General features: G+C 47.7%; 1 protein-coding gene across 1 annotated transcript in view; it reads left to right on the top strand.

The window, feature by feature from the left end:
* Nucleotides 1-2,282: 2,282 nt before the first annotated feature.
* Nucleotides 2,283-19,933, top strand: part of SEC22B (SEC22 homolog B, vesicle trafficking protein) — a 64,556-nt gene continuing 46,905 nt past the window's right edge. Inside the window, exon 1 of the mRNA XM_073578357.1 lies at nucleotides 2,283-2,443. Within this exon, the coding sequence (XP_073434458.1) occupies nucleotides 2,369-2,443 (75 nt within the window). The 5' untranslated portion in view covers nucleotides 2,283-2,368. The remainder of the gene's footprint in view (nucleotides 2,444-19,933) is intronic.

Genomic DNA, 19,933 nt, shown 5'->3' with positions numbered 1-19,933 from the left:
TCTCCCCAGGCAGACCCCCTCCAGCATGCACATGCAGCCCCATCACCCCCTTCTCCCCAGGCAGACCCCCTCCAGCATGCACATGCAGCCCCATCACCCCCTTCTCCCCAGGCAGACCCCCCCCCCCTTCCAGGAAGCACATGCAGCCCCATCACCCCCTTCTCCCCAGGCAGACCCCCCCCCCCCCTCCAGCATGCACATGCAGCCCCATGCAAGCAACATCACCCCCTTCTCCCCAGGCAGATCCCACCTCCAGCATGCATATGCAGCCCCATGTAAGCAACATCACCCCCTTCTCCCCTGGCAGAGCCCCTCCAGCATTCACATGCAGCCCCATGCAAGCAACATCACCCCCTTCTCCCTAGGTAGACCCCACCTCCAGCATGCATATGCAGCCCCATGCAAGCAACATCACCCCCTTCTCCCTAGGTAGACCCCACCTCCAGCATGCATATGCAGCCCCATGTAAGCAACATCACCCCCTTCTCCCCAGGCAGACCCCCTCCAGCATGCACATGCAGCCCCATGCAAGCATCATCACCCCCTTCTCCCCAGAGAGACCCCCCCTCCAGCATGCACATGCAGCCCCATGTAAGCAACATCACCCCCTACTCCCCAGGCAGACCCCCCCTCCAGCCCCATTCAAGCAACATCACCCCCTTCTCCCCAGGCAGACTCCCCTCCAGCATGCACATGCAGCCCCATGCAAGCATCACCACCCCCTTCTCCCCAGAGACACCCCCCCAGCATGCACATGCAGCCCCATGTAAGCAACATCACCCCCTTCTCCCCATCCAGACCCCACCTCCAGCATGCATATGCAGCCCGATACAAACATCACCCCCTTCTCTCCAGACAGATCCCCCCACCAGCATGCACATGCAGCCCCATGCAAGCATCACCCCCCTTCTCCCTAGACAGACCCCCCCTCCAGCATGTACATGCAGCCCCATGCAAGCAACATCACCCCCCTCTCCCCCAGGGAAACCTCCTCTCCAGCATGCACATGCAGCCCCATCACCCCCTTCTCCCCAGGCAGACCCCCCCTTCCAGGAAGCACATGCAGCCCCATCACCCCCTTCTCCCCAGGCAGACCCCACCTCCAGCATGCACATGCAGCCCGATACAAGCATCACCCCCTTCTCCCTAGACAGATCCCCCTCTTTCAGCATGCACATGCAGCCCCATGCAAGCATCACCCCCTTCGCCCTAGGCAGACCCCCTCCAGCATGCACATGCAGCCCCAAGCAAGCAACATCACCCCCTTAGCCCTAGGCAGACCCCCCCCTCCAGCATGCACATGCAGCCCCATGCAAGCAACATCACCCCCTTCTCCCCAGACAGACCCCCCTCCAGCATGCACATGCAGCCCCATGCAAGCATCACCCCCTTCTCCCCAGACAGATCCCCCCCCTTCAGCATGCACATGCAGCCCCATGCAAGCATCACCCCCTTTGCCCTAGGCAGACCCCCTCCAGCATGCACATGCAGCCCCAAGCAAGCAACATCACCCCCTTAGCCCTAGGCAGACCCCCCCTCCAGCATGCACATGCAGCCCCATGCAAGCAACATCACCCCCTTCTCCCCAGACAGACCCCCCCTCCAGCATGCACATGCAGCCCCACGCAAGCAACATCACCCCCTTCTCCCCAGACAGACCCCCCCTCCAGCATGCACATGCAGCCCCATGCAAGCAACACCCCCTTCTCCCCAGGCAGACTCCCCTCCAGCATGCACGTGCAGCCCCATGCAAGCAACGTGACCCCCTTCTCCCCAGGCAGACCACCGCTACAGCATGCACATGCAGCCCCATGCAAGCATCACCCCCTTCTCCCCAGACAGACCCCCCCCCTCCAGCATGCACATTCAGCCCCATGCAAGGAACATCACCCCTTCTCCCCAGGCAGACTCCCCTCCAGCATGCACATGCAGCCCCATGCAAGCAACATGACCCCCTTCTCCCCAGGCAGACCACCGCTACAGCATGCACATGCAGCCCCATGCAAGCATCACCCCCTTCTCCCCAGACAGACCCCCCCCCAGCATGCACATTCAGCCCCATGTAAGCAACATCATCCCCTTCTCCCCAGGCAGAGCCCCTCTAGCATGCACATGCAGCCCCATGCAAGCAACATCACCATGAACGCATGAACATCCGCTAACCTGATCTGTGATCCCCCAATATACTCCGCATCCCGCCATGACATCCACAGCTTCCTCCTGTTTGCTCTGCTCTATGGAGTAAGAGGCGCCGCCCCTTCTGGTCACATGGGCATGACGTCAGCAGAGGTCCTTTAGCCGACTCGATCTGCTGGAAGCACTTCCGGCCAACTCATCGCTGCAGTTGTCAGGTTGTTGTGTGCTGATCATGGTGTTGCTTACAATGATCGCCCGAGTGGCGGACGGCCTGCCCCTGGCAGCGTCCATGCAGGAGGACGAGCAGGTGAGTGGTGGCCCGGCGCGGTGGTGAGTGGTGGCCCGGCGCGGTGGTGAGTGGTGGCCCGGCGCGGTGGTGAGTGGCGCGGAGCGTGAGGCGCTCCCTAGTCCCAGACTTCTCCCCTTAGCTGTTCCTGCCAGGCACTGCTCGGCTGCCGTCCTGTGTGGGGTGTGCAGGCTGGTGCGCGCTGACACCGGGGTGCTGAGCGGGTGACAGTATGGCCGAGTGTCTTCAGGTGAAATGTCCGGTACCCGCTGCAGGAGTCGGTGAGGTTATTGGGCAGTGCACCCCACCACTCGCCCTGCAGGCTGCCAGCGCTTCGTTCCATATGTGCAAATGTTCAGAAAGCCTGTGATTCACTCTCCGGCTTCACTTTGGTAACAATTTCTTACATACAGAATTTTTCCAGTCTTTAGGCTGAGTTCACACCTCGCGGTTTTTCGCGGCGGTTTTAAATGCGCAATTTTGCCACGAAAAATAAGCATCCCATGCATTCCTATGGGATTCCGCAATGCTGTGCTAATGCTGCGGTTTTTACCGCGGCGGAATCGCTTCGCGGTAAAAACCGCAGCATGCTGATTAATTTAGCGGAATCGCGGCGATCCCGCACCCATAGGAATGCATTGTTCCGCTTCCTTCCCGCATGTGGCTGTGCACACCATGCGGAAAGTAAGCGGATCATGTGCGGATGGTACCCACGGTCCGGAGGAGAGGAGACTGTCCTCAACGCTCTGGGTACCATATCCCTGTAAAAAATAGAATTAAAATAAAAAATATTGTTATTCTCACCCTCCGGCGTCCCGCGCAGCCTTCCCGCCTCTCTCCACGCTCCCAGTAATCCTTTGCGAGAATGACCATGATGTCGTCGAGATCTTGTCATTCTTGCAAAGGATCACTGGAAGCGTGGAGAGAAGCGGGAAGGCTGCGCGGGACGCCGGAGGGTGAGAATAACAATATTTTTTATTTTTTACATTTTATCTTTTACTACTGATGCTGCATAGGCGGCCTCAATAGTAAAAGTTGGTCACACTCGTCAAACACACCAACCTGTCAATCAGTTCTCCAAGCGATGCTACAGATCACTTGGAGAACGCTAGCATTCTGCAAGCTAATTACGCTTGCAAATCGCAGGAATTTAAAATGCGATTTTCCCTCGGAATGGAATTCCGGAATTCTCGCGGTAACTTCCGCGAGAGTTCCGCTACATGTGCACATAGCCTTACACATACAAATTTATACCTAGTAAATGGAATGGATACTCACCAACTATTAACCCCTTTACCCCCCAAGGGTGGTTTGCACGTTCATGACCGGGCCAATTTTTACAATTCTGACCACTGTCCCTTTATGAGGTCATAACTCTGGAACGCTTCCATGGATCCCGGTGATTCTGACATTGTTTTCTCGTGACATATTGTAATTCATGTTAGTGGTAAAATTTCATTCCTATAACTTGCATTTGTGAAAAAAACGGAAATTTGGCGAAAACTTTGCAATTTTCCAACTTTAAAATTTTATGCCGTAAAATCACAGAGATACGGCACACAAAAAACGTAATAAGTAACATTTCCCACATGTCTACTTTACATCAGTACATTTTTGGAACCAAAATTTTTTTTCGTTGTTAGGAAGTTATAAGTGTTAAAAGTTGACCAGCGATTTCTCATTTTTACAACACTTTTTTTTTTTTTTTTTTTTTTTTTGGCGACCACAGCACATTTGAAGTCACTTTGAGGGGTCTATATGGTAGAAAATACCCAAAAGTGACACCATTCTAAAAGCTGCACCCCTCAAGGTGCTCAAAACCACATTCAAGAAGTTTATTAACCCTTCAGGTGCTTCACAGGAATTTTTTGAATGTTTTAAAAAAAAAAACATTTAACTTTTTTTTTTCACAAAAAAATTACTTCAGGTCCATTTTTTTTATATTTTACCAAGGGTAACAGAAGAAATTGGACTGCAAAAGTTATTGTGCAATTTGTCCTGATTACGATGACACCTTGGGGTGTGTGCACACGCTGCGGATTCTGCTGCAGTTCCGCTGCGGATTTGGCCGCTGAGGGTTCGCAGCAGTTTTTGCTGCAGTGTACAGTACCATTATTCCCTATGGGAATACAAAACCGCAGTGCAGACGGTGCGGATTTTTCCGTGCGGTTTTGAAACCGCAGAAAGAATTGACATGTCAATGAAAGGCCTGCTCTGATAAACTTTCTTCCTAACTGACACAGATCCAAAAATGGATTGTGACAGTACCCCCCTTACAAAGAGGGGCCTCTGGACCCTCAACACTGTACCTCACCGGAAAACCACCTACAGTGAGGATGCCTAGATCCACCTGACTCTCAGGTTCGTGGCAAACGTGGACTGATGGAGGTGGCAACGTATGCTCTGTAGGCACCACAAATCTCCAGAGCGCTGACCTGGGGAATGAGTTGTGTATGGGCATTACTGGGGGTAATTCCAGCTGGTAAGTCCCCGGGTCGAGAATGGCCGACACCCGAGATCTTCAGCACACTTCCACCGGATGTTTTTGGTGAACACTCATACATACTCGTTCACACACAGGTCCAGACCTGAAGGTTTATTGTCATGCACATGTTTTCCACGAGATGGTGAACTCTTTAAGGAACTGACAACAATGGCGTTCCCCTGTGTCACTACACTCACACCGCCACAATTCAGAGAGGGAACCACCACCCTCCTCTGACCTCTCCTCCTATGAGGACTCCGCCTCTCAGGGTTGACTAATGGTGAGGTTTGAGACTTGCCCCTAATCCCTGTAAGCACCTCTGCTGCCCCCACTGGAGAAGAAGGGTATGGCTGTAGAATGACGGCAGAGACAGTAGTTCCCAGGCGGCAGCCCTCACATGACTGACCCCAGCCCGCCAATCTATTACCGGGTTGTGTCTTTTCAACCAAGGTAGACCTAAAACGATAGGTGATGACTTTCCTTTAAGACGTAGCATGTCAGGGACTCTCCATGATGAGTCCCTATACGCAGATGTATGTTATCCATGACTTGGGTCAACCTCCTCTGGCTCAGTGGGACAAAGTCAATGGCCTGGACGCTTAGGGGATTAGCTAGCGTCCTACACCTCAGGCCATGGGTCTGGACAAAGTGGACGTCCACCAAATTGACTCCTGCTCTGCTGTCCACAATCACCGATACGCCCTCAGTTACCCCGCCAACCACCACCTCTGCTGACAAGGTACACTGAGGGGACAAAATGGAGCAAATATTACACTCCCTGGTCGCCTCCCTCCACACGACCAGGGGGACGCGGCTTCTTAGGTGGTACAGACGTTGTGGCGCGAGCTGACCCGATAAAATGACCTGTCTGCCCACAGTGAAAACATGCCCCCACACCACGACAAACTTCAGGCGGTACAGTTTGGGAACTAGCTCCTCCCACTTGCATGGGTTCGTCCGTCAGCTCTGTTGTGTCCTCTCTAACAAGGACTACAGGGGGCACATTTGGTGTATGTCTCTCTCTGAGGCGTCTATCCACCCGGATGGCAAGGGACATGGTGGCCTCCAACAACATGGGGGCGGCGTACTGCACCAGAGTATCCTGGAATTTAGGGGACAGACCCTAAACATGCAGTAACACCAGTGGCCACCGGGGGCAAAAACTTATACTAACCCCCGATGGCCTGAAGGGAAGAAAGTTTATATCAAAATAGCCCAAACTGACACAGATACAAAAATGGATCGTGACAGTGAGCACTTTGAACCCCCAAGTGCTTCACAGAAGTTTATAACGTAGAGCCATAAAAATAAAAAAAATCATACTTTTTCCCCCAATTTTTTTTCCCAAGGGTAACAGGAGAAATTGGATCCCAAAAGTTGTTGTGCAATTTGTCCTGAGTAGGCTGATACCCCATATGTGGGGGTAAACTACTGTTTGGGTGCATGGCAGAGCTTGAAAGGGAAGGAGCACCGTTTGATTTTTTTCAATGCAGAATTGGCTCGAATTGAGATCAGACGCCATGTTGCGTTTGGAGAGCCCCTGATGTGCCTAAACAGTGGAAACCCCCCAATTCTAACTCCAACCCTAACCCCAACACACCCCTAACCCTAATCTCAGCCCTAGCCCTAACCCTAATTGGAAAATGGAAATAAATACATTTTTTTTTAATTATTTTTCCCTAAGGGTATGATAAAGGGGGGGTTTGATCAAGGCTGGGTTCACATTACGTTAGGCAGCCCATTCAACTCATAGTGTTGACGGGTTGGGTTAACGGTATAGCATAACACAATCGCGTTATGCTATACCCGCTAGCGCAGATGAATCATCTGTGCTAGCACAGATGATTCATCTGCGCTAGCGGTGACGGAGCCTCAGACGCTGCAACCCGCGTCCGAGGCTCCATCAGTGAATGACGGCACACTGCGAACGCGTGCTGCTTTACGGCATGGGTCGCGATGCGCCCGACAATGGGGCCGAATGGCAGTGTTAACGGACTGCGTTACACCGCGTTATACCGCGGTGTAACGCAGTCCGTCTGACTGCCTAAGGTAATGTGAACCCAGCCTTACTATTTATAGTGGATTTTTATGTTTGGCAGCTGTCACACGCTAAGGCTAAGTGCGCACGTTGCAGAAATGCTGCAGAAATGTCTGCAGCACTTCTGCAACTCCCTGCAGCGGGTAAAACGCATGCAGAATTCGCATGCGTTTTCCTGAAAAACACAAGCGTTTTTAGCTTGCAGAATGATTGCGCTTTCCAAGCGACTGGAAAAGTGATTGACAGGTTCGTCACACTTGTCAAGCATAGTGCTTGACAAGTGTGGCCAACTTTTTACCATTGATGCTGTCTATGCAGCATCAATAGTAAAAAAATAAAATGTTAAAAAGAATAAAAAAAAAATATGGTTATTCTTACCTTCTGACGGCTCTCAATGTCCTCAGCGGCGCTCACAGTACGTTCCGTTCCCAGGTATGCTTTGCGCGAAGGACCTTTGTGACGTCACGCTCGCAAGACCGTGACGTCCTCTCAGGTGATTAGCGCAAAGCATCCCTGGGAACGGAAGATGCTGGTAGCGTGGCTGAGAGGCGGGAGAGCTACGGGGGCCATCAGAAGTTGAGTATATCACTATTTTTTATTTTTATTCTATTTTTTTACAGGAATATGGTACCCAGGGCATGGAGGACAGTCTCCTCTCCTCCAGACCCTGGGTACCATCCGCACATGAAGCGCTCACTTTACGCATGGTGGGCATAGCCACATGAGTAAAGTGAGTGTTTCAATGCAATCCTATGGCAACGGAATCGCCGCAATTCCGCAGAAATAAAGGACATGCTGCAGATTTTACCGCTATGTGATTCTGCAGAATCCCATAGGATTCCATGGGGATGCGTTTTATTAGCGTTTTTATGCATTTCCGCTGCGGCAAAAACGTGGCGGAAACGCATAGAAAATGCAACATGGGCACACAGCCTAAAAGACGCTTTTTATTGTAAAAATAGTTTTTGCATCACCACATTTTGAGAGCTATAATTCTAATTTTTCCATATTTTGACCCACAGAGTCATGTGAGGTCATATTTTTTGCAGCACGAGTTGACGTTTTTATTGGTACCATTTTTGGGCACGTGACATTTTTTGACCACTTTTTATTCCAATTTTTGGGACGCAGAATGAACAAAAACCAGCATTTCATGAATTTATTGGGGGGGGGGGGTTTACCCCGATCCACGTGTGGTAAAATTGATAAAGCGGTTTTATTCTTTGGGTCCGTACAATTACAGCGATACCACATTTATATCTTTTTTATGTTTTGGCGCTTTTATACAATAAAAACAATTTAATATATAAAAAATAATAATTTTTGCATCTCTTTATTCTGCGAGCTATAACTTTTATATTTTTTCGCTGAGGACGCTGTGTCAGATCAGCGATCTGACAGGCACTGAGGAGGCTTTCTTGGTGCCTGCTCTCATCAGGCACTGAGAATGCCGCCTCCCTGCAGGACCCAGAAGACCCCCGTGGCCATCTTAGATACGGGGGTCTGAGGAGGCCTTTGAAACATCGCGCTGTTCCGAGGGTCTCAGGGAAGCCACCAGGGAGCCCCCTCCCTGCCTGATGCTTCCCTATGCCCCCGATACACTACGATCATGTTTGATCACAGTGTGCCAGGGGTTAATGTGCCGGGTGTCAGCTGTGACAATCAGCTGACACCCGGCCGCGATCAGCGGCGCACCCCCCGTGAGCGCCGCTGACCACTGTGACGTACTATCCCGTCCACAGGCCTATGGGCCCGGGTCCCGTGGATTGGATAGTATGTCATGTCAGAAAGGGGTTAACCCCTGTGAACCAAGCACAGGCCGCATTGGTGGCCTATGCCAGGGGGGAAGCGATGACATCCCCTTCTTGGGTCACTAAACCAGCGTGTCACCACAGCCGAGTATTCCTTATTTCATATGTTTTTAAAACAATCTTCCCCCTGTAAATATTAGTGTAGTGTTTTTGAACAACCCCTTTAACCCCTTCACTACCAAGGGTGGTTTGCACGTTAACTACCGGGCCAATTTTTACAATTCTGACCACTGTACCTTTATGAGGTCATAACTCTGGAACGCTTCTATGGATCCCGGTGATTCTGACATTGTTTTCTCGTGACATATTGTACTTCATGTTAGTGGTAAAATTGCATTCAAATAACTTGCGTTTATTTGTGAAAAAAACGGAAATTTGGCGAAAATTTTGAAAATTTCGCAATTTTCCAACTTTGAATTTTTATGCCCTTAAATCACAGCGATACGGCACACAAAAAACTTAATACATAACATTTCCCACATGTTTACTTTACATCAGCACAGTTTTGGAACCAAAATTTTTTTTTGTTAGGAAGTTATAAGGGTTAAAAATTGACCAGCGATTTCTCATTTTTGCAACACCATTTTATTTTTAGGGACCACTTCACATTTGAAGCCACTTTGAGGGGTCTATATGATAGAAAATACCCAAAAGTGACACCATTCTAAAAACTGCACCCCTTAAGGTGCTTAAAACCACATTCAAGAAGTTTATTAACCCTTTAGGTGCGTCACAGGAATTTTTTGAATATTAAAAAAAAAATGAACATTTAACTTTTTTTCACAAAAAAAATACTTCAGGTTCAATTTTCTTTATTTTACCAAGGGTAACAGGAGAAATTGGACTGCAAGACTTATTGTGCAATTTGTCCTGAGTATGCTGATACCTGATATGTGGGGGGAACCACTGTTTCGGCGCATGGCAGAGCTCAGAATGGAAGGAGCGCCGTTTGACTTTTTCAATGCAAAATTGGCTGGAATTCAGATTGGACGCCATGTCACGTTTGGAGAGTCCCTGATGTACCTAAACAGTGGAAACCCCCTACAAGTGACCCCATTTTGGAAACTAGACCCCCCAAGGAACTTATCTAGATATGTGGTGAGAACTTTGAACCCACAAGGGCTTCACAGAAGTTTATAACGTACAGCAGTACAATTAAAAAATCATATTTTTTCCACAAAAATGATCTTTTCACCCCCAATTTTTATTTTTCCAAGGGTAACAGGACCCTAAAAGTTATTGTGCAATTTGTCCTGAGTACGCTGATACCCCATATGTGGGTGTAAATGACTATTTGGGCGCATAGCAGAGCTCGGAAGGGAAGCAGCGCCATTTGACGTTTTTGGCTAGAATTGAGATCGGACACCATGTCGCGATTGGAAAACCCCTGATGTACCAAAACAGTGGAAACCCCCCACAAATGACACCATTTTGGAATCTAGACCCCCCAAGGAACTTATCTAGATGTGTGGTGAGAACTTTGAACCCCCAAGGGCTTCACAGAAGTTTATAACGTACAGCAGTACAATTAAAAAATCATATTTTTTCCACAAAAATGATCTTTTCACCCTCAATTCTTATTTTTCCAAAAGTAACAGGACCCTAAAAGATATTGTGCAATTTATCCTGAGTACGCTGATACCCCACATGTGGGGGTAAACCACTATTTGGGCGTATGGCAGAGCTCGGAAGGGAAGCAGCGCCATTTGACGTTTTTGGCTGGAATTGAGATCGGACACCATGTCGCGTTAGGAAAGCCCCTGATGTACCAAAACAGTAGAAACCCCCCACAAATGACACCATTTTGGAAACTAGACCCCCCAAGGAACTTATCTAGATGTGTGGTGAGCACTTTGAACCCCCCAGTGCTTCACTGAAGTTTATAACGTCCGGGCGTGAAAATAAAAAAATCGTATTTTTTCCACAAACATGATCTTTTAGTCCCCATTTTTTTATTTTCCCAAGGGTAACAGGAGAAATTGGACCCCAAAAGTTGTTGTCCAATTTGTCCTGAGTACGCTGATACCTCATATGTGGGAGAAAACTACTGTATGGGCACACGTCGGGGCTCGGAAGGGAAGTAGTGACGTTTTGGAATGCAGACTTTGATGGAATGGTCTGCGGGTGTCATGTTGCGTTTGGAGAGCCCCTGATGTACCTAAATAGTGGAAACCCCCCACAAGTGACCCCATTTTGGAAACTAGACCCCCTAATGAACTTATCTAGATGTGTGGTGAGCACTTTGAACCCCCCAGTGCTTCACAGAAGTTTATAACGACCGGGCGTGAAAATAAAAATATCGTATTTTTTCAACAAACATCATCTTTTAGTCCCCATTTTTTATTTTCCCAAGGGTAACAGGAGAAATTGGACCCCAAAAGTTGTTGTCCAATTTGTCCTGAGTACGCTGATACCTCATATGTGGGAGAAAACTACTGTATGGGCACACGTCGGGGCTCGGAAGGGAAGTAGTGACGTTTTGGAATGCAGACTTTGATGGAATGGTCTGCGGGTGTCATGTTGCGTTTGGAGAGCCCCTGATGTACCTAAACAGTGGAAACCCCCAACAAGTGACCCCATTTTGGAAACTAGACCCCCTAATGAACTTATCTAGATGTGTGGTGAGCACTTTGAACCCCCCAGTGCTTCACAGAAGTTTATAACAACCGGGCGTGAAAATAAAAATATCGTATTTTTTCAACAAACATCATCTTTTAGTCCCCATTTTTTTTATTTTCCCAAGGGTAACAGGAGAAATTGGACCCCAAAAGTTGTTGTCCAATTTGTCCTGAGTACGCTGATACCTCATATGTGGGAGAAAACTACTGTATGGGCACACGTCGGGGCTCGGAAGGGAAGTAGTGACGTTTTGGAATGCAGACTTTGATGGATTGGTATGCGGGTGTCATATGCATTTGGAGAGCCCCTAATGTACCTAAACTATTGAAACTCCCCACAAGTGACCCCATTTTGGAAACTAGACCCCCCACCGAGCTTATCTAGATGTGTGGAGAGCACTTTGAACCCCCAAGTGCTTCGCAGAAGTTTATAACGCCTGGGCGTGAAAATAAAAAAAACATTTTTTTCCGCAAAATTATATTTTTGCCCCCAATTTTTTATTTTCCTAAGGGTAACAGGAGAAATTGGACCCCAAAAGTTGTTTTGTAATTTGTCCTGAGTAGGCTGATACCCTACATGTGGGGGTAAAACACTGTTTGGGCACATGGCAGAGCTTGGAAGGGAAGGAGCACCATTTGACTTTTTCAACGCAGAATTGGCTGGAATTGAGATCAGACGCCATGTTGCCTTTGGAGAGCACCTGATGTGCCCAAACAGTGGAAACCCCCAATTATAACTCCAACCCGAACCTCAACACACCCCTAACCCTAATCTGAGCCCTAACCCTAGCCCTAGCCCTAACCCTAACCCTAGCCCTAACCCTACCGGGAAAATGGAAATAAATACATTTTCTTTTAGTTTTATTATTTTTCCCTAACTAAGGGGGTGATAACGGGGGGTTTGATTTACTGTTTATGGCGGTTTTTATGTTTGGCGGCTGTCGCACGCTAAAAGACGCTTTTTATTGTAAAAATAGTTTTTGCATCACCACATATTGTGAGCTATAATTTTTCCGTATTTTGACCCACCGAGTCATGTGAGGTCTTATTTTTTGCGGGACGAGTTGACGTTTTTATTGGTACCATTTTCGGGCACGTGACATTTTTTGATCGCTTTTTATTCCGATTTTTGGGACGCAGAATGAACAAAAACCAGCGTTTCATGAATTTCTTTTGGGGGGGTGCGTTTACACCGTTCCGCGTGCGGTAAAATTGATAAAGCGGTTTTATTCTTCGGGTCAGTACGGTTACAGCGATACCTCATTTAGGTCGTTTTTTTATGTTTTGTCGGTTTTTTGCAATGAAAACTATTTTATATAAAAAATAATTATTTTTGTATCGCTTTATTCTGCGAGCTATAACTTTTTTATTTTTTTGCGGATGATGCTGTGGATCGTTTTTTGCGGGACAAGATGACGTTTTCAGCGGTACCATGCATATTTATATGCGTCTTTTTGATCGCGCGTTATTGCACTTTTTGTTCGGTGGTATGATAAATCATTATTTTTTGGTTCGTTTTTTATTTTTATTTTTTAAGGGGTTCGCTAAAGGGGTTAACTAATGGGACAGTTTTATAGGGCAGGTCATTACGGACGCGGCGATACCAAATATGTGTACTTTTATTGTTTTTGTCTTTTTTATTTTGAAAAAATGGATTTATTGGGGAATATTTTTTTTTTTTTTTACTGATTTATTTAGCGATTTTTTTTTTAAATTATTTTTAACACTTTTTTTTTTTTTTTTTTTTTTCTTTATTACCTTGTCCCAGGTGGGACATCACTGTCCTGTGACAGATCGCTGATCTGTCACATCACAGATCACTGTGACAGATCAGCGATCTGTCACAGGCACTGCTGCAGACTTCCTCATGCCTGCGCTTTGCAGGCAGTGAGGAAGTCAGCTCCCTGCAGGCCCCCGTCGCCATCTTGGATCCGGGGGCCTGTAGGGAAAGAGCCCCCCGCAGCAGCGCTGCACATTGCGCTGCCGTGGGGGGCTCAGGGAAGCACGGAGGGAGCCCCCTCCCTGCCGATGCTTCCCTTTAACCCCCGGTACACCGCGATCGCGTTTGATCGCGGTGTGCAAGGGGTTAACGTGTCGGGGGCGGTCCGTGACCGCCCCTGACACATTGTGCCGGGTGTCAGCTATGATAATTAGCTGACACTCGGCCGCGATCAGCGGCGCTCACCACGTGGGCGCCGCTGATCGCGATGACGTAATATTCCGTCCATGGTAATTAGGTCCATGGACACATGGACGGAATATTACGTCAATTGTAGGTAAGGGGTTAACAGGTGCAGACAGACGGCCTGATTCTTGTGCAAGGATCACATTGCAGTGCATGGACTGGTCTGACACCTCTCCTGACCTTAGCGTGACAGTGTGATGTATTTCTATGCAGCGTTCACTGTCCGGTCAGGAAATATGGCTGTCTGTCTGCTCCCTTAAAAAAAGAACTCTGTCAGCACAAAACCACTCTTCAAGCCAAATGCAGGCACTCAGTGCATCATGGCATGGCTAAGCTTTAGGTGCAGCGTAATATTTGGCCACACCAAGGGTGCCCTGAGGAAGTGCCTGTACTTAGTTTGAACAGTCATTCTCTTCTTATAAACTGCCCTCCATCTAGCATCAGTCAGAGCAGAGTGATGGTAATGCTCACCCAGGGTGGTTGTGTATGGACACAACACCAGCAAGACTCTTATAACCTGTGAGGTGGCCCCTAAAAAAGATGGATTTGTACACTTTCTTGTAAAAAATGAGAAATCGCTGGTCAACTTTTAACCCTTATAAGGTCCTAACAAAAAAAAATTGTTTCCAAAATTGTGCTGATGTAAAGTAGACATGTTCGGAAATGTTATTTATTAACTATTTTGGGTGATATGATGCTCTGATTTATGGGCTCAAAAATTACAATTTGGCAATTTTTGCCAAATTTCCATTTTTTTCATAAATAAACGCAAGTCATATTGAAGAAATTTTACCAGTAACATGAAGTACAATATGTCACGAAAAAAGCACTCAGAATCAGTGGAATCCGTTGATGCGTTATAGAGTTATTACCTCATAGTCATTGGTCAGAATTGTAAAAATTGCCTCGGTCACTAAGGGGTTAAGAACATGTGGATTTCTCTAAAATAAGATCGCAGATCTCAAGGTATCAATTTATTTTGCTCTACTTTCTGTGACCTACATGCCCCTGTAGATGACTTAGAAGCTTTGATTCTACTGACAGATTCTCCTTAAAACTACCACTTGTGCATTTCAAAAAATTCAACACACTAAAAAAAAATATCATTACTGTGTGCAAAGGATCTGCCATCATATGACTACAAGGATATTACTGTATAGCTGTGATGCTTGTAAGGGTGCACAGCAGCTTTTAGACTCCAATGTCCTTCTCATGTTTTGAAGCAGAAATGCACTACAGGAAAACGCTAGTTGTGTTTTTCCTGAATAGTTTTCTTTGGCATATTCTCAGTTATTTTCCTGCAACTTTGCCGCTGGCACTTTTTTTTTATAAACATTTATGTAAACTAGTGATCAGTGGATTACATCTGATATTCAGACTTTGGAGCTTTCAAAGCCTGAAGCAGTTCAAAGGAGCTCAGAATGACTGTACACATGCACACCACTTGTTAAATACAGTATATCGCTGTGCATACGTTAAATTCTCATTTCCAGTTCACCAGTCCTGACAGCACCGTGGAGGATGTCCTTCTTATCCTCATTGGGACAGGAAACAACGAGAAGTTAAAAGGACCCTCTCATCTCCACCCATCAGTGTTTTTCCTGTCTCACTGAGGATAGGAATGACGAGAGGAAGCTCCTATCCCTGACTGTACCGGAAGATTGGCTTGGATCGGGGGCCCAGCCTTTCCCTTCCTGCCACCAAGATATCTACGGCCGACACCCTCTGATGGGGGGGTCCCTCAGCCCACCTCAGAGTAGTGCTGCTCCTCGGTTATTGAGCTGCTTCCCCCTGCCTGGAGGCTCTCGGCTCAGACGTCTGCCTCCGGCGTGCTGTAAGCCCTGCGAACGCGCTTCTGGCTGCTTCATCTCTGCAGACTGGCGGGGCACTTCCTGGTCGCGGACGGCATGCACTCCAGCGTTCGTTCCACGGTGATGTCATCTCTGCAGGCCAGGGGGATGCGTTTCGGTGTGCATTTCACAATGGGATTCAGGAAGAGGCTTCGACGAAGACCTACGCCTGGACAGGTATCGTATAAATAGGGTCCCTGTGTGTGTGCGGGCTGCCCTACTGTAAGCTGGGACTGCATACCAGTAATTCTGTCATGGAGGATCCCACTAAAACAGACAGTGGCTTGGAGCAAAGCCAGGGGCATGTGAGTAAGCTTACAAAAGCAAACAACCACCTTTAGCCCTTACCCTACACTTAGAAACACATGGCATATACTCTGTGTATTCTAGGGGGGGAACACCTGTCTTGGCAACCACAAAGGAACAATAGCAAGAAGTGTGGGAAAATCAAAAAATGTACTATCTATGGCGTCAAGCTACCAGAATACTGGCAAAAACACCTATGTGAGCCTTGCACTTCAAGGATCATCTGTGAGGAACAGACTTCTTTGCTGTCAGACATGAGGTCCACTTATCCATTTCCGAAACAACGTATCCTCAGAATCCCAGAGAGGGTCCCGTAAAAGACCAAGGGAAACGGAAGTGACTCCTGAAGACGAGATGTCGGGACGAATCTGACCAAGAGGAAGGGGAAGTTTTTACTGACCCTCCAGAAGGAGGGAAGAGGTATATTATTTTTTTTTTTTCCCCTCTGTGGAAACGGATGAACTCCTGGTGGTTCGTGAAATCATGCAGGTGGAGGAAACCCCAAAAACCCTCACCGTACAGGATGAGATGTTTGGGGGATTGCGTTCCCAGAGAAGTAGAGTATTCCCGGTCAATGCCCACATTCGCTTTATGATCATGGCGGAATGGGAGGATGCGGAGAAGAGGCTTGTCATCCCGAGAGATTTTAAGCTCCACCTACCCTTTGAGCCTGAGGATGTCAAAGCCTGGGAGGACATGCCCAAGATAGACGTCCCGGTAGCCAAAGTGGCAAAGAGAACTTCCATCCCCTTTCCTCGAGCCTGAAGGAACCCATGGACCGGAAGGCGGATGGTCTCCTAAAGAGGACCTGGGAGACTTCGGCAGCCATAATCCAAGCCAACATTGCTGCAACTTCGGTGGCGCAGTCCATGCACTTATGGATCGACGACTTAGAAGAACATTTAAGATCTAAGACTCCCAGACACACCATCCTTAAATCCCTTCCACTTCTAAAACTGGCAACCGGATTCATGGCTGATGCGTTGGCAGAATCAGTGCGGTTCGCAGCCAGGAATGGGTCTTTGTCCAATGCTGCCCGAAGGGCTATTTGGTTAAAGACTTGGTCAGCGGACACTCAGTCCAAAAATAAACTTTGTTCCATTCCCTTCTCGGGTTATAAGGTGTTTGGACCTGTTCTGGATTGTATTCTAGAAAAGGCATCAGACAAAAAGAACTGGTTCTCTGAGGGGAAAAAACAAAGAAATACCAGCCCTTTCATAGGCCCCAACCTAGCCAGAAGTCGCATTATAAGGGGAAAGGCAAATCTGGCAGATGGAGTTACCCCAAAGGGGGAAAGGATATAAACTCCATTTTCCCTTCAAATTCAGGCAGGAAATGATGCCATGAGAGTAGGGGGACAGCTAGGTCGGTTCTGAGGGGGCTGGCAGGAGATTTCTCAAAACCCATGGATCTTGCAGATAGTCTCTCAGGGCTACAAATTAGAGTTCTCCCATCTACCCCAGAGAGGTAGATCGGGGCAATGGTTCCGGTTCCCGAGCAAGAAAAATACATGGGCCATTATTCCAGCCTCTTAAAGAAACCCTCAGGAGAGAGCAGGACAATAATAAACCTCAGGCCCTTAAACAGATGGATCAGATACAAGAAATTAAAGATGGAATCCATCAAGTATATGGACCCTCTTATAGACAGGGATATGGTGATGTGTACCATAGATTTAAAAAATTCATACGATCATGTGCCAGTCCACGCGTCCTGCCAGAGATTCCTAAGATTTGCCTTGAGGGTCCAGGGGAGGGTCCATCACTACCAGTTCCGGTATCTTCCCTTTGGTCTAGCCTCTGCACCCAGGGTATACACCAAGCTAATGGCAGAAGTAGTCGCATACCTAAGGAACCACAATGACATCGTATTTCCTTATCTAGACGACTTTCTGATAATGGCCAGTTCTGAGGAACAGCTCGGGGACCATTGCCAGTTCTCGATCTCTACACATCAGAAGCTGGGATGGGTCATAAATTGGAAAAAATCGCATCCTGTCCCAGTGCCCGGAAGAAATTTCTAGGGGTCCTACTAGACTCCCAATTGAAAATATCTTTCTTGCCAGAAGAAAAACAGGCCATGGTGGAAAGAATTCACCCGTTTTCAAGAAGCCGCTGCTCCATTAGGGAATAGATGAGAATTTTGGGACTAATGACGTCTTATATTCCCTGTGTAATGTGGTCAGTTCCACTCCCGGGAACTTGAGGGTGTGGTCCTATAGGCATGGGACAAGAATCAACAGTCACTAGACAAGATGATGGCCCTATCTCTCCTGGTAAAGGAATTCTTACATTGGTGGACCATCCCAGAAAACCTCCAGAGAGGAGTTTCATGGATTCTTTCCTCGTGCGTTGTGGTCACCACCTACGCAAGTCAGCTAGGCTGGGGAGGTCATGTGGAAGGCAGATATTTCCAAGGAGAGTGGAGTCTGGAGTTAGGATCCAGGTCCTCGAATTTCAGGGAGCTTTACGCAGTGTGGAAAGTACTTTTCCAGGTCCAGTCGGTGGTCAAAGGCAGACATGTAAATAAAACTCCAGTCCAACAAAACGACGGCAGTAGCATTCTTACGTCATCAAGGGGGGCCAAAACAACCTGCACTACAACAGCTAGCAAAGCGGGTCTTCAGATGGGCAGAGGCGACAGTACTATCCATCTCCGCGGTATATCTGGAGGGATCCAGAAACCAGGTAGCAGACTTTCTCAGCAGACAGAAGATATCTTCCACAGAATGGGAACTGAACAAGGAAGTGTTCAGTATGCTGTGCCAACGCTGGCGGGTGCCACAAGTGGATCTGTTCGCTACCAGGGAGAATGCAAAGGTCAGAAGATTCTTCTCCCTAAATCCCTTAGGCGATTCAGCAGGGGGTTGACGAACTTTCTCAGCCATGGGGAAAGGGTCTGCTGTATGCATTTCCATCCCTTCCTCTAGTCCCGAGGGTTCTCAGGAAAGTACAGGAGGAAGGAGCAAAAATTGTCCTGGTGATACCCCTCTGGCTGAAGAGAAGTTGGTTCCCTCTGCTGATGAAGATGGCAGAGGAAAACCCCATCCTCTTTACAAGAAGAAAGGATCCCCTCCACCAGGGCCCAATTCTCCACCACGACCCAGACAGTCTTCAGCTCCCAGCATGGATCCTGTCTTAAAGTTAAAAAGGTTGTCAGATGAAGTAATTTCTACCCTTCAAGCAAGTAGGAAGCCGGTGACTTCCACCATCTACAAGATTTGGAAGCTGTTCTGCAGCTATTGTGGAGAGACATCAATAGACTTCCCTCCTGGACATTCCCAGGATCCTAGACTTCCTACAGTCAGGTTTCAAGAAAGGCCTTAGACCAAGTACTCTGAGGGTGCAGATTTCAGCCCTTAGTGTATTTTTTGACTCCCTTATCTTCCCACCCCTGGATAGCTAGGTTTTCTAGGGCTATACAGAGACTGAAGCCTTCTGTAAGAAAGTCAGTCCCATCATGAGATCTAAACTTACTACTAAATGCTCTGTGTAAACACCCATATGAACCAGCAAACAACATGGACATTAGTAGACTCTATTTCAAGACTGCCTTTCTAGTAGCGATCACATCAGCAAAAAGATTAGGGGAACTACAGGCTTTATCTATTCAGGACCCATACTTGCAGGTGTTCGAGGATCGACGAGTCTTGAAGCTCGATCCAGCGTTTCTCCCTAAAGTTGTGTCAACTCCCAACATGAATCAGGAGGTTATTCTCCCCTCTTACTGCTAGCACCCAAGAAACCTGAAGGAAAGACTTTCATTGTTAGAAAGTTAGAGAAACGGTTCTTAAATACCTTTAGGCTATTAAAGACTGGAGGCAGGACACAAACTTGTTTCTGCAATGTGGGGGTTCAAATAAGGGTAAAAGAGCGGCCAAATCCACAGTAGCCAGGTGGATTAGATCCACAATCACTCTAGCTTACAAAGCTCAGGGAAGGTCTCCCCCGGATATGCTTAGAGCACATTCAACTACAGTGCTGTGCAAATTAATTGGGACAAAGCATTTTTGTAAGTAAAATTGTAAGTTGGTTACCAGTCAGTGATTCAAACCAGTTTTAACTGCTTTGAACAGATGTGAGTGCCTGTTCAAAGCAGTTAAAACTGGCTTGAATCACTGACTGGTAACCAACTTACGATTTTACTTAAATTGCTTTGTCCCAATTAATTTGCACAGCACTGTAGAGCTGTAGCTACATCATGGGCAGAGAAAGGGGG

This window comes from Dendrobates tinctorius, unplaced genomic scaffold, assembly GCF_039654945.1.
Source record: "Dendrobates tinctorius isolate UK_male_01 unplaced genomic scaffold, ASM3965494v1 ptg000059l, whole genome shotgun sequence".
NCBI classification, from domain to species: Eukaryota; Metazoa; Chordata; class Amphibia; order Anura; family Dendrobatidae; genus Dendrobates; species Dendrobates tinctorius.
The sequence above is the reverse complement of the archived record's forward strand: the minus strand, read 5'-3'. Positions and strand labels throughout refer to the sequence as shown.